The sequence below is a fragment of the Pleurodeles waltl genome, chromosome 4_2 (assembly GCF_031143425.1).
Source record: "Pleurodeles waltl isolate 20211129_DDA chromosome 4_2, aPleWal1.hap1.20221129, whole genome shotgun sequence".
Lineage (NCBI taxonomy): Eukaryota > Metazoa > Chordata > Amphibia > Caudata > Salamandridae > Pleurodeles > Pleurodeles waltl.
Window position 1 is genome coordinate 690,104,098 of NC_090443.1, and position 13,225 is coordinate 690,117,322.

Here is a 13,225-nt window from a genome sequence, read left to right on the forward strand (position 1 = left end):
ATTTATATTTTTATATAGTTTAAATAACCTAATTTATTTTAACCCTGGTTCATATGGGTGTTATTTAACAGATTATTTACTTCGGGGGGGGGGATACTGCAGTTCCAGAGGTTGGCCAGGTGTGGTGCTGGACTTATTTCAGCTCTGAATTTGAGTATGTTTGCAAATGTTTTAGGTCCTTTTTGGGTGTAGATACTATAGAAGTGCAGTTTGTAATTAGCAGTGGCCATACTCTTTTGTGGTTGGGTGGATGTTTCTACTTAACCTCTTATCTACCCATCTGTTCCTTGTGACAAGCTCAGGCATGCATATAGTACGTATGAGGAGGTCAAGGTGGATGTAAAGATATTTCTACTTATTTGTTAGATAATCCAACAATGTATGTCTATGAAACAGAATAACTTTAACCTCATTACAGAACCTGTTTTCCCATTTCACAGAAAATATACCCTATTCTGGCTAAGCAATTCATCCTTATTAAAGGGTCGCCCAGTGAATGACATGGCAATAGGACTCCAGACACAAGCAGACATCATCAAACATTAGAACATTCCAGAATGCCTGTTGTTTGTGATTGTTAGCAATGCAGTCCTGGGTAAAGGGAACTTTATTTTCTCTACAATAGGTTGCCCCTTTAAAGCCTTTTTGTCATCTGAAAAATTGATGTAAATTTGCATCTTATTGTCCTTTCAGCACGTCCATGTACACAGTGGCTACAATGGGGATCAACACCCACCTCATCCAGGCTGGAATTGAGTTTCATGCCACGCTGCATACACTTGTTCCTCTAAAATTCACTGCCAAAATTGACTTGAAAGACAAGAATATTAAGGTCGAGACAACACCATGCCAACAGGAGAATAACCTCCTTGTGACCAGGTAAAAGGAGACTTTTGAGTTGGAAATTCTAGTATTTATTGATTTTTGTTTTAGAATGTCAGACTTTGTTTCATAATAGGTGTTTCTATGTAATATTGACTTATGTAATGTGATTTTGTAAGCAAGAGGCATGGCAAATGCCTAGTTTGTTGATAAAGGTATGTACAGGAACCCAAAGGGTTTCAATAGGAGCCTTGCACCCATGTTATAGAGTGCCATGGTTACTCAATACCAAGTCTGATTAGTTCTTATTCTACTTCATCCTGCATTCTTCAGATCCCCTACTTTACCTCAAGCATGCTTGCTCCTTTTCATCTCTGCTTTCTCTCTCCTTGCTCCTCGTTTCCTAGGTTTCCCTTCCTTCCCTTTCTTTCTTTCTCTTGCCATGAGTCAAGGTCATAGGATGGACCCAATAATGATTTCTGTTGTCACCACCTACACAAATTAAACATTGAACAAAGCTCACTTTTGCAGATTAATGATGAAATGCTCTCTAAGGGTGCACGATTCAGCAGGGAACCTCATAAAAGATTTTTGAGATTGTCATTTATCACCGTACAGTATTAATATATTTCACAATTGAGTTCTTATTCCCCAAATCACTTTCCATGACGCAATAGATGACATGTAAAATCATTAAGATGCAACCTCTATAACATGTCAACTCTTTGAGTCTAATCTGTGATGGATTTTTGTCTTTTGCTCTATTTGTGCTCAGAATGCAGGTGTTTGCAATAACAAGAAACTTGGAAGAGCTCGAAATGTCAAAAAGGACCCCACTCCTGCCCCAAGGACTGTTGCCAAATATTTTAAAGGAACATTTTGAGACAGCAGAGACATCTTCAGCGGAAGATGCAAGCATAATGGTAACTGCACTGAAATGAACTGCGTAGTATGATATTCATAATTCCTGGACTGCCTTACATTAAGATGTTTGCTAGAATAGCTAATCACTTCCTTTGACTACCTAATTAATTGGGCTTGCAAGCACAATTCACCTGAAGTACTGCATAGAAAAATATGTAATTGCGTAGGATGGGTCAAAGGGGCTATGCTCCTCTTGGGTCACTTTTGCACACTCAATCTCTTATTAACACTCCCATTGCCACGCAAACCTGATAGTCTTCCTTGCATTAACTGGACATTGAAACCCAAGGTTACAAACATAAGTTTGGGTTTGCACCAGCTGTAAATGGATATATATTTCCTAACATTTACATGTTAAGTTGCTTAGCTGTGGAGGAGTAACCCACCCTACTGTATCATATTATTTCAAACCACATTGCCACCACTCATAAGGACTAGGGTGTGTACACATTCTAAACTAGGGGAAGGAACCCCATTGAACGTGAGGCTGAACATGCAGGGCAAATGCCCCTCAGCATTGCTGGGAATCCAGGGCACACTCCCCTTGACCCTTAAGACATCCAACAATGACACCCCACAATGACTCCATAGGTTAACAGGGAAGCAATGAGCCTGGACTATCTGATGCTACCAGGTGGATGAGTTGGTACCACCTTCACTTCTTCCACAACTTCCAGTTGCAACACACTATTCTGCGTGTGATACTGCATTCTCAAGGGGAGGGTAGGAGGATTCTTCTTTTTCTGCTTATCAATGGAAGCCAAAAGGCCACCAAGCATGGACTAACTGCTCAAAGCAGCACCCTAGTGCCCTCACATCAATGACACCAAAGAGACAAGGGATCTTTCATTGGGCACGCTTCCCAGTCCTCATGTTCCCTCACACTACTTACAGAAACTCCCCCGTATTCGATGTCTTTGTCCAGGGGGCTGCCTAGTGTAGGATGAGACAAAGGAGCAACATTCCTCCCAGGGTTTTTTATATCCCCTCGGTGTCCTGCCTCAACATGCACTGAAAGTCAACATCCTTTGTGCATTAAATTGACATTGAAACAAAGATCACAAACACAGATGCAACTGGATATATATTTCTTACCATTTACATGCTAGGTTGCTGAACAGGTGGAGTGCATGGGCAACCCATCCAAATTGTATAACAATAATTCAAAAACTTGTGACTCAGATCACCGGAAAACCTTTAGAGCCTTTTTTAGATTTTGCTGGTCGGGTTACTCTGTGACAACGGTGACGGATATCCCGTCCGCCACTATTTCCTATGGAATTTATATTTCAGCAGACCGGATAGCTGTCATTGTGGTGACGGAGTAACCATCCACCAAAATCTAAATCAGGTCCTAATTGGGAATAGAGTATGCACACATCTTAAAATAGGGAAATGTCCCCATGGAAGAAGTGGGTCAAGAATGCAGAGGAAAAGCCATTTCATCATTGCTGGAAATGTAGGGCTGATGGCCCTGAACCCCACAAGCCACCATCAATATCACACCCCACAATTAATCTAACAGAGCAACAATAAGCTAAAGCTAATCAGTGGTACCAGGCAACTGGATTGATTCTCCATAGACCAACCAGCCATCTATTGTAACCGGCTGACCAATGGGCAGCCCCCCACCATATACTGAGTCCCTAAATTGATAAGGACCCCTGTTTCAGGTACTACCACTAAAACTAACCCCTATTCTCACTCATAAGTCCCTTGACCCTCTGGGAGATACCATGCAGTGGCCAGCAACGCTAATGAGCTGCAGCTCATGTTGCTCAGCTAGCTTATTATCTAGGCTGCCCCTTACTGCAGCCTATCACCCCCAAAGAGGAGGCCGTTTTCTGTTTCTCTGGAAACAGTTGTAACTGACTGCCAGCCCCTTGGAAAACTATTCCTATTGTACCTTGTTATACCTTATAACCATTGCTATTTCTATACCCACTGCTCAGGATTCCGTAGGTCATGTTACTTCACCAGGGATGAAAATCACTCTTTGTTAAAACAAAAAGTAGGCATAAGATAGGAAAGGGTGAAAATTCATTGGGACTCCTTCATGGCAACCAGGTGACCCAAGGTAACAACCTTTAAATATGGATGCAGATACCGGAATTCCCTATGGCAGTATATTGACTCCTTAGGTCACCTTTGTTTATTGGAATATAGATAGACCCTCACAACCAATATTACATTTAGGCCATCCATGTTTACCTTTTCTTGTGCGCCGCGAAACATCAAGCACACAACTTTTCACTATTTTCCAAACAGTTAATAGAGATATTAAACCCTGGGCTAACCCACAATTTGAATTAATTGTTTGTTTAAATTAAATAGCTATCATTATTTAGCAAAGTGCTTTAAGAGGAAATTAAAAAAACAGGTGTCACAAAGAGTTCAGAAGTAAGGCCAGGCTTTAAAGGGTTACAAGCCCCATGGGCAGGTATGGTCTCCTAAAGGATTAGTACATGGAACAGTTCTAATGAAAACAGGATTGGCATTAGCCAAGCAATAAATCTCAAACAGTAAGTTCCAGGCATGGCTTAGGAGTGTATTGTGTATGGATACATGCTATCCAAGAGACATATATTTCTGACATCCTTAGAATTTAAAAGTAGTGATGGTCATAGAAAGTTCTCCATGCAGCCATTACGTAAGATGTAGACACTGAATGACAGAAAAAGGTGTGCTCCCCATCTTTTCAATCAAGAGAAGACTTTATGAAGCATCTGCTTTTTAGATTTTTTGAAATCATTATCTGTGTTACAGTGAGATTATAAGCAAGAAAGATAGCTGTTTTGTTGATCAATGACCAGGGCACCATATGCACTTTCAGTCTTTGTAATGCCCAACCTTATTGTGTTAGTGCATGCATTTGAGCTTGCACATGCTGCAAGGAATTTAAATTGTCTTGTAATAGATTTAAAGCATCAGAGGTGATAGTGGAGACAGTATAGATACATTTAGATAGAATTTGAAAGCCATTGTCAACAACTTTTAAGTGGTTTGCATAAATTCCCTGTCAGCTTCCCCAATCCTTTCTGCAGCTTACCTCTCTGAATATGCCCATTCTTCCTGCAGACCTGCTTAGATTAATGTAGTTGAAAAAGATTTATTCTTTACAGGATATGGTCCTAAAAAAACTCATGCAAGTTGTTTGTTGCATAGTTCCATTTAAAAATATAATTTCTCTGGTAATCATACATGCTCTAAACGAGGTATCAGCTCCCTAAATTTAATAAAACATAGTTTCCCAAACCATTTTCTCATTGATATTTTCCTTCTAACATGTGTAACCTTGTTACAGAAATGAATCAATACATTGTGATGAATATATAAATATAAGGTAATCAAAATCCTTTTAAACTTTTCGGGCTCTTGAAAATAATAAAGTGCAGATGTGTCTCATCACTATTAAAATATGAGCATATTTTTTGAAAACGTCTTGTGCTGTTACCAGGAGGGGTCCCACAGTGCTTCCAGTATGTAAAATATATACTTCCTTCAGGATGTTTGATTGATTTGTCCAGAACAGAACAACACTGGATACAGATCTTCATTCTCCAATTAATCATATAAACTCAAATCAGTCATCAGTTGTTTAGCAGCAATGACATTCCATGAATGTATGCTTTGTGGAAAAACAGAAGGAAAACTACTCACATTTCAGAATCGGGAATGGACTCATTACCAGATAGTGTAATTTCTTGAATCACTGTAATTTCAGCTCAAGTTGATTCTTTCATTCATGCAGTTAAGATTTCAGCTGTTGCAGTCCTAACTGAGGTTAAAACAGGGTTAATTGTTGAGGAAGATGCTTGCACCACATCCGGATCAGTTCTTGATGATGGGTATAAAACTGGTGACACAGTTGGCTCATCAGTGGCTGCAATAGGGTTGTACTCTTTTTGACATGTTTCTTGTACGGGGAGTGGGCATATTGAACCATTCTGGAGGCAGTTTAGCATCAGCAATGGGCTGCTGTACAGAATCAGCCACACAATGCTTTATGATGTGATAAATTAATACTAACATGTTGTTCTTCACACCAGGGAGCGGTGACAGGATTAAAGTTTGTGTGCCTTCTATGCCAAGAACTGAAACACGTGGTCTGAAAATTGGCCTGAAGACTTGCTTGTCAGTAATGTATTCTTGAATTAGCTCTCTCTCTATGGATAGCAACATGTCAGCAGCTATATCTTTGGTGGTGGAGTCAAAGTCGTTTTTATTAGAGTCTCTAATGTCTTGAATATTCTGTAATAAATTTAATTGTGAAACAGTGACAGATGAATCAATCTTAAATCCCTTTTTCTTCAGCAGAAAATAAGATCAGGTACATATATTGGAATGCCAAAAAGCATCTGGTAGAGGGTTGGCCAGCTAATACTGCTCTAGGCAAGTTTTTGAGTGCTCACTGAACCCTTTAAAGGTTAAGGTTCAATGACAAAATTGAGTCCAATACTCTGGCAGTTAAGGCTTGATTTAGCATACTGTTGCTCGCTCGACCACGTCATTCCATTCCAGAAAGAAAGGGTGCTTGTATAGTAGTAGTACTCCCAAAGCAGAGATTTCATCCATATGCATATCAGTGAGGAATGCAGAACCACTGTCTGAATGAAATATATGAACTGCACTAATTGCTGTTAAGTGCTGCAAGTCTGACTGCTTGAGTAGTGGCAGAATTTTACGGTCACACCCAAAAGAGTATAGAGCAGGATTGAACCAGTATGCACTTATATTTATTGAATATTGACAATGGGGCAACATGACAGAGAACAATTACACCCAAGAGTTTGTTGTGAGGGAAGAAGGTGCTGTTTTACAGCAATAGAATGCTTCATCCTTTGACAAATGTTACATATAAATGCTATACATATTTGTTTGCATTCTGCAGTGAATAAGGCTGCTAATATAATTGCATTAGCATTAACACAGTAGTGCTGATGTTAGCAGGAGCTGGTCTAACCTTCATAGGCTTCCCAAATCTGATCTAATCTGATTTGCTCACAAGGTCAATACCTGGGCCAAGCTCCTGTTATAAAAACACTAGGAACATTTTCTTTGGTGAGGCTATAATATTGTTTGGAAGAGAAACTGTCATAAGATTTTCTTCTGATTCGATCTTCGGCTGTGATCAAGTTACTGCAACAGCCTGCGATTTAATTACAGCAGCACTGCTGTCTTTGTAGCTAAATGAGATGACTCAAAATTTTAATTCCTTTCCTGCAATCAGCAATGGTATTTTATACATGGAGTAAAGGAACATTGTTCTGTACCCTTCCCCAAAGTTGCTTTACTTTTATCAGTTGTATCAATTAAATCTCTGAATCCATTGAAGCCCCATTGTGGCAAGGCCACATTGCTAACATGTAGACGGAATGCCAAATCCAACTCGATTAATGTGGATCCTGATGGATCAGCATTCTGTAGGGCAACCAGGAGGGAACTGGTTTCTGCCGTCCATGCAGTGGACATCACAAAACAAAATAAAATGATGGACGGAGTGTTGAAACTTTTCAAACACTCACCCCCAGTCACAGATCTGGGTTTAATCCATTGTTATTTTGCTCGCCACGTCACCCCAGTTTGAACCCATCCATGTGCAAATCAGTCTTGACCCCGTTCCCCATGGGAACAGTCCAGCCCGAACTGCCAGGCCAGGTCCTCCCTGGACAGGCAACAAGCATCCTGGGACCGGTTTCAGGGTATCACCCTTCATCAGCCAGGCTAGCTTGAATCCAGTGGCACAGCAAGCAAGGGACCCACGTCTGGGCATACCCCTGTCACTTAGGGCGCACAAAGCAACATCACAAAACAAAATAAAATGATGGACGGAGTGTTGAAACTTTTCAAACACTCACCCCCAATCACAGATCTGGGATTAATCCATCGTTATTTTGCTCGCCACGTCACCCCCAGCTTGAACCCAGCCATATGCAAATCAGTCTTGACCCCATTCCCCATGGGAACAGTCCAGCCCGAACTGCCAGGGCAGGTCCTCCCTGGACAGGAAACAAGCATCCTGGGACCGGTTTCAGGGTATCACCCTTCATCAGCCAGGCTAGCTTGAATCCAGTGGTGCAGTGAGCAAGGGACCCACGTCTGGGCATACCCTGCCACTTAGGACGCACAAAGCAACATCACAAAACAAAATAAAATGATTGACGGAGTGTTGAACTATTCAAACACTCACCCCTAGTCACAGATCTGGGTTTAATCCATCGTTATTTTGCTCGCCACGTCACCCCAGCTTGAACCCAGCCATGTGCAAATCAGTCTTGACCCCATTCCCCACGGGAACAATCCAGCCCGAACTGCCAGGCCAGGTCCTCCCTGGACAGGAAACAAACTTCCTGCGACCGGTTTCTGGGTATCACCCTTCATCCGCCAGGCTAGCTTGAATCCAGTGGCGCAGCGAGCAAGGGACCCATGTCTCGGCATACCCCTGCCACTTAGGGCGCACAAAGCAACATCACAAAACAAAATGAAATGATGGACGGAGTGTTGAAACTTTTCAAACACTCATCCCCAGTCACAGATCTGGGTTTAATCCATCGTTATTTTGCTCGCCACGTCACCTCAGCTTGAATCCAGCCATATGCAAATCAGTCTTGACCCCATTCCCCATGGGAACAGTCCAGCCCAAACTGCCAGGCCAGGTCCTCCCTGGACAGGAAACAAGCATCCTGGGACCGGTTCCAGGGTATCACCCTTCATCAGCCAGGCTAGCTTGAATCCTGTGGCGCAGCGAGCAAGGGACCCACGTCTGGGCATACCCCTGCCACTTAGGGCGCACAAAGCAACATCACAAAACAAAATAAAATGATTGACGGAGTGTTGAACTATTCAAACACTCACCCCTAGTCACAGATCTGGGTTTATTCCATCGTTATTTTGCTCGCCACGTCACCCCAGCTTGAACCCAGCCATGTGCAAATCAGTTTTGACCCCATTCCCCACGGGAACAGTCCAGCCCGAACTGCCAGGCCAGGTCCTCCCTGGACAGGAAACAAACTTCCTGCGACCGGTTTCTGGGTATCACCCTTCATCAGCCAGGCTAGCTTGAATCCAGTGGCGCAGCGAGCAAGGGACCCACGTCTGGGCATACCCCTGCCACTTAGGGCGCACAAAGCAACATCACAAAACAAAATGAAATGATGGACGGAGTGTTGAAACTTTTCAAACACTCACCCCCAGTCACAGATCTTGGTTTAATCCATCGTTATTTTGTTCACCACGTCACCTCAGCTTGAACCCAGCCATATGCAAATCAGTCTTGACCCCGTTCCCCATGGGAACAGTCCAGCCCGAACTGCCAGGCCAGGTCCTCCCTGGACAGGAAACAAGCATCCTGGGACCAGTTTCAGGGTATCACCCTTCATGAGCCAGGCTAGCTTGAATCCAGTGGCGCAGCGAGCAAGGGACCCACGTCTGGGCATACCCCTGCCACTTAGGGGCAACAAAGCAACATCACAAAACAAAATAAAATGATGGACGGAGTGACCAAACTTTTCAAATGTTCACCCCCAGTCACAGATCTGGGTTTAATCCATCATTATTTTGCTCACCACGTCACCCCAGCTTGAACCCAGCCATATGCAAATCAGTCTTGACCCCGTTCCCCATGGGAACAGTCCAGCCCAAACCGCCAGGCTAGGTCTTCCCTGGACAGGAAACAAGCATCCTGGGACCGGTTTCAGGGTATCACCCTTCATCAGGTCTAGAGCTCGCCCCCCACGGCCGCAGCACCACCCTGCTGTCTCCTGCCCCTGACCCCCGCCCACGCTGCTGTTAGCGTGTTCGAGGCCCTCCTCCACCCGCAGGCATCCTCCTGCGCCTCATCCCTGGTGTCTAGTGGGCTCTTGTAAGCTTCACTTGACCCGTGTGCCGCTTTTTGCCGCCCTGCAAGTTGTTTTTCTAATTTTCAGCGCCTTGCCCCCTTGCGTGTCTGCCCCCGTTATGCCCCTTCTGATTGTGCCACTTTTCGCCGTCCTGTAAGTGTTTTTTTCCAAATTTCAGCTCCTTGCTTTCTTGCGCTTCTGCCCCTGCTGTGCCCCTCTGATTGCTGTACCCCGATTGTAACTTGTGCCATAATTGTATTTTGTGCCTGTTGTTAAACTTTTTCCCTTACTGTTTTGTGCCTTTTTCCCTGTTTTTTTCGCCCCTTGGGCGCTCCCCCTTGCTGATCTCCCCTTGCTGCTGCCTCCCTGAGGCCCCGCCCCCCTCGTGCCGCCATTCGCCGCTTCCTCCCGCCTCCCGCCTCCCAGCTGCTCCTCCATCCCTTCTTAATGGCTGGCGCTGCACGTCGCGAGTGAGCGACCTCTGACCTGCCTTAGGTCTAGAGCTCGCCCCCCACGGCCGCAGCACCACCCTGCTGTCTCCTGCCCCGACCCCCGCCCACGCTGCTGTTAGCGTGTTTGAGGCCCTTCTCCACCCGCAGGCATCCTCCTGCACCTCATCCCTGGTGTCTAGTGGGCTCTTGTAAGATTCACTTGACCTGTGTGCCACTTTTCGCCGTCCTGTAAGTTGTTTTTCTAATTTTCAGCACCTTGCCCCCTTGCGCGTCTGCCCCCATTGTGCCCCTTCTGATTGTGCTGCTTTTCGCCGTCCTGTAAGTGATTTTTTCCAAATTTCAGCGCCTTGCCTCCTTGCGCTTCTGCCCCCGCTGTGCCCCTCTGATTGCTGTACCCCGATTGTAACTTGTGCCATAATTGTATTTTGTGCCTGTTGTTAAACTTTTTTCCTTACTGTTTTGTGCCTTTTTCCCTGGTTTTTTCGCCCCTTGGGTGCTCCCCCTTGCTGATCTCCCCTTGCCGCTGCCTCCCTGCGGCCCCGCCCCCCACGTGCCCCCATTCGCCGCTCCCTCCCGCCTCCCAGCTGCTCCTCCCTCACCCCTCCCTTCTTAATGGCTGGCGCTGCGCGTCGCGAGTGAGTGACCTCTGACCTGCCTTAGGTCTAGAGCTCGCCCCCCGCGGCCGCAGCACCACCCTGCTGTCTCCTGCCCCTGACCCCCGCCCACGCTGCTGTTAGCGTGTTCGAGGCCCTCCTCCACCCGCAGGCATCCTCCTGCGCCTCATCCCTGGTGTCTAGTGGGCTCTTGTAAGCTTCACTTGACCCGTGTGCCGCTTTTCGCCATCCTGTAAGTTGTTTTTCTAATTTTCAGCGCCTTGCCCCCTTGCGCGTCTGCCCCCGTTGTGCCCCTTCTGATTGTGCCGCTTTTCGCCGTCCTGTAAGTGTTTTTTTCCAAATTTCAGCGCCTTGCCTCCTTGCGCTTCTGCCCCCGCTGTGCCCCTCTGATTGCTGTACCCCGATTGTAACTTGTGCCATAATTGTATTTTGTGCCTGTTGTTAAACTTTTTTCCTTACTGTTTTGTGCCTTTTTCCCTGGTTTTTTCGCCCCTTGGGAGCTCCCCCTTGCTGGTCTCCCCTTGCCGCTGCCTCCCTGCGGCCCCTCCCCCCTTGCGCCCCCATTCGCCGCTCCCTCCCGCCTCCCAGCTGCTCCTCCCTCCCCTCTCCCTTCTTAATGGCTGGCGCTGCGTGTCGCGAGTGAGCGACCTCTGACCTGCCTTAGGTCTAGAGCTCGCCCCCCAAGGCCGCAGCACCACCCTGCTGTCTCCTGCTCCTGACCCCCGCCCACGCTGCTGTTAGCGTGTTCGAGGCCCTCCTCCACCCGCAGGCATCCTCCTGCGCCTCATCCCTGGTGTCTAGTGGGCTCTTGTAAGCTTAACTTGACCCGTGTGCCGCTTTTCGCCATCCTGTAAGTTGTTTTTCTAATTTTCAGCGCCTTGCCCCCTTGCGCGTCTGCCCCCGTTGTGCCCCTTCAGATTGTGTTGCTTTTCGTCCTCCTGTAGGTGTTTTTTTCCAAATTTCAGCGCCTTGCCTCCATGCGCTTCTGCGGCCCCTCCCCCCTTGCGCCCCCATTCGCCGCTCCCTCCCGCCTCCCGCCTCCCAGCTGCTCCTCCCTCCCCCTCCCTTCTTAATGGCTGGCGCTGCACGTCCGCGCCGCTGGCGTGCACCCATCCGCGCCTGGACCGCGCCCAGCGCCACCCCCCCTGGTCCGCACCCCCAGCCTTCGCTACTCGGCCAGCGAACTCCTCGCCCTCAACCCTAGCTCCTCCACAGAATGCTTCCAGGCCACCCCGAAGCACACCAAAGGACCTTTTTCCTGCCGCACCTGCAACTTCACCTGCAACAGAACAACGAAGCCAGCAACAACCAACACAAACCACCTGCACTGCATCCTCCTCAACACACGCTCTGCACGAAAGCACGCCATTGAGCTCTGGGACCTGCTCGACACCGCCGCCCCAGACGAAGCCTTCCTAACCAAAACCTGGTGGAACGACTCCTTGGCCCCAGACATCGCCATCACCGTCCCTGACAGCTACAAGATCACCAGAAGAGATCGCACCAACGGAATCGGCGGAGGAATAGCCATCGCCCACAAATCTACCCTCAAGATCCACACCCACACGGACGACACCCTCAAGACAGCCGAACACCTCCACTTCCAGATTCACACGGACCCCAACACTACCCTCAGAGGAACCCTCATATACCGTCCTCCAGGACCAAGAGCCCCCTTCAGCGACACCATCTCCGACCTCGCAAGCACCCACGCCCTCGCCTCTTCAGACTACATCCTCCTGGGAGACCTTAACTTCCACCTGGAGAACAACAATGACGCCAACACCGCATCACTGACCATCAACCTCTCCAACCTCGGACTCCGTCAACTGGTCAACACACCCACCCACATTGCCGGCCACACCCTTGACCCACTCTTCACTGCAAGCAACCACATCTCATTCAGCCACACCTCCGAACTCCACTGGACCGACCACTGCGTCCACTTCACGTTCAAGAAAAACACCGAACACCCCCGCACCCCTCTACCGCCTTACCGCCGCTGGGGAAAAGTCACTGAAGATCAAATAGCCAGCACCCTCGCCAAAAACCCACCACCCGACACCACCGACCCGGACTCCGCCGCTATCAACCTCCAACAATGGATCCTCAACTGCGCCAACATCCTAGCACCACTCAAGAGACCCACCGTCAACCAAGAAAAGAAAAAAACAGCCTGGTTCACAGATGAACTGACCACCTCCAAACGCACCTGCCAGAAACTCAAGAAAAAATGGATCCTCGAGCGCACACCCGACAACCTTACTACCCTCAAGGAAGGCAACCGCGAACACCACCAACGGATCCGACTCGCCAAACGCTCCCATTTCACAGAACGCCTTATCAACAACGCTCACGACTGCAAGGAACTCTTCTGCATCGTGAAGGAACTCTCCAACCCCAACGCCAATGTCAACGACGTCCCTCCATCCCAGAAACTCTGCGACGACCTCTCCACCTTCTTCTACCAGAAAATCGCAGCCATCCACAACAGCTTCAACACCACACCACCGCCATACCCCACCCCCAACAACTCCTCCCACGCCGACCGCATCACCACCTGGACCCAAGTAGA

General features: G+C 47.3%; 1 protein-coding gene across 1 annotated transcript in view; it reads left to right on the forward strand.

Annotated features, from left to right (window-relative positions):
- Positions 1–13,225, forward strand: part of LOC138293200 (vitellogenin-A2-like) — a 383,104-nt gene that overhangs the window by 186,240 nt on the left and 183,639 nt on the right. The window contains exons 19-20 of the mRNA XM_069232287.1: positions 694–879; positions 1,598–1,745. Of these exons, the coding sequence (XP_069088388.1) occupies positions 694–879; positions 1,598–1,745 (334 nt within the window). The remainder of the gene's footprint in view (positions 1–693; positions 880–1,597; positions 1,746–13,225) is intronic.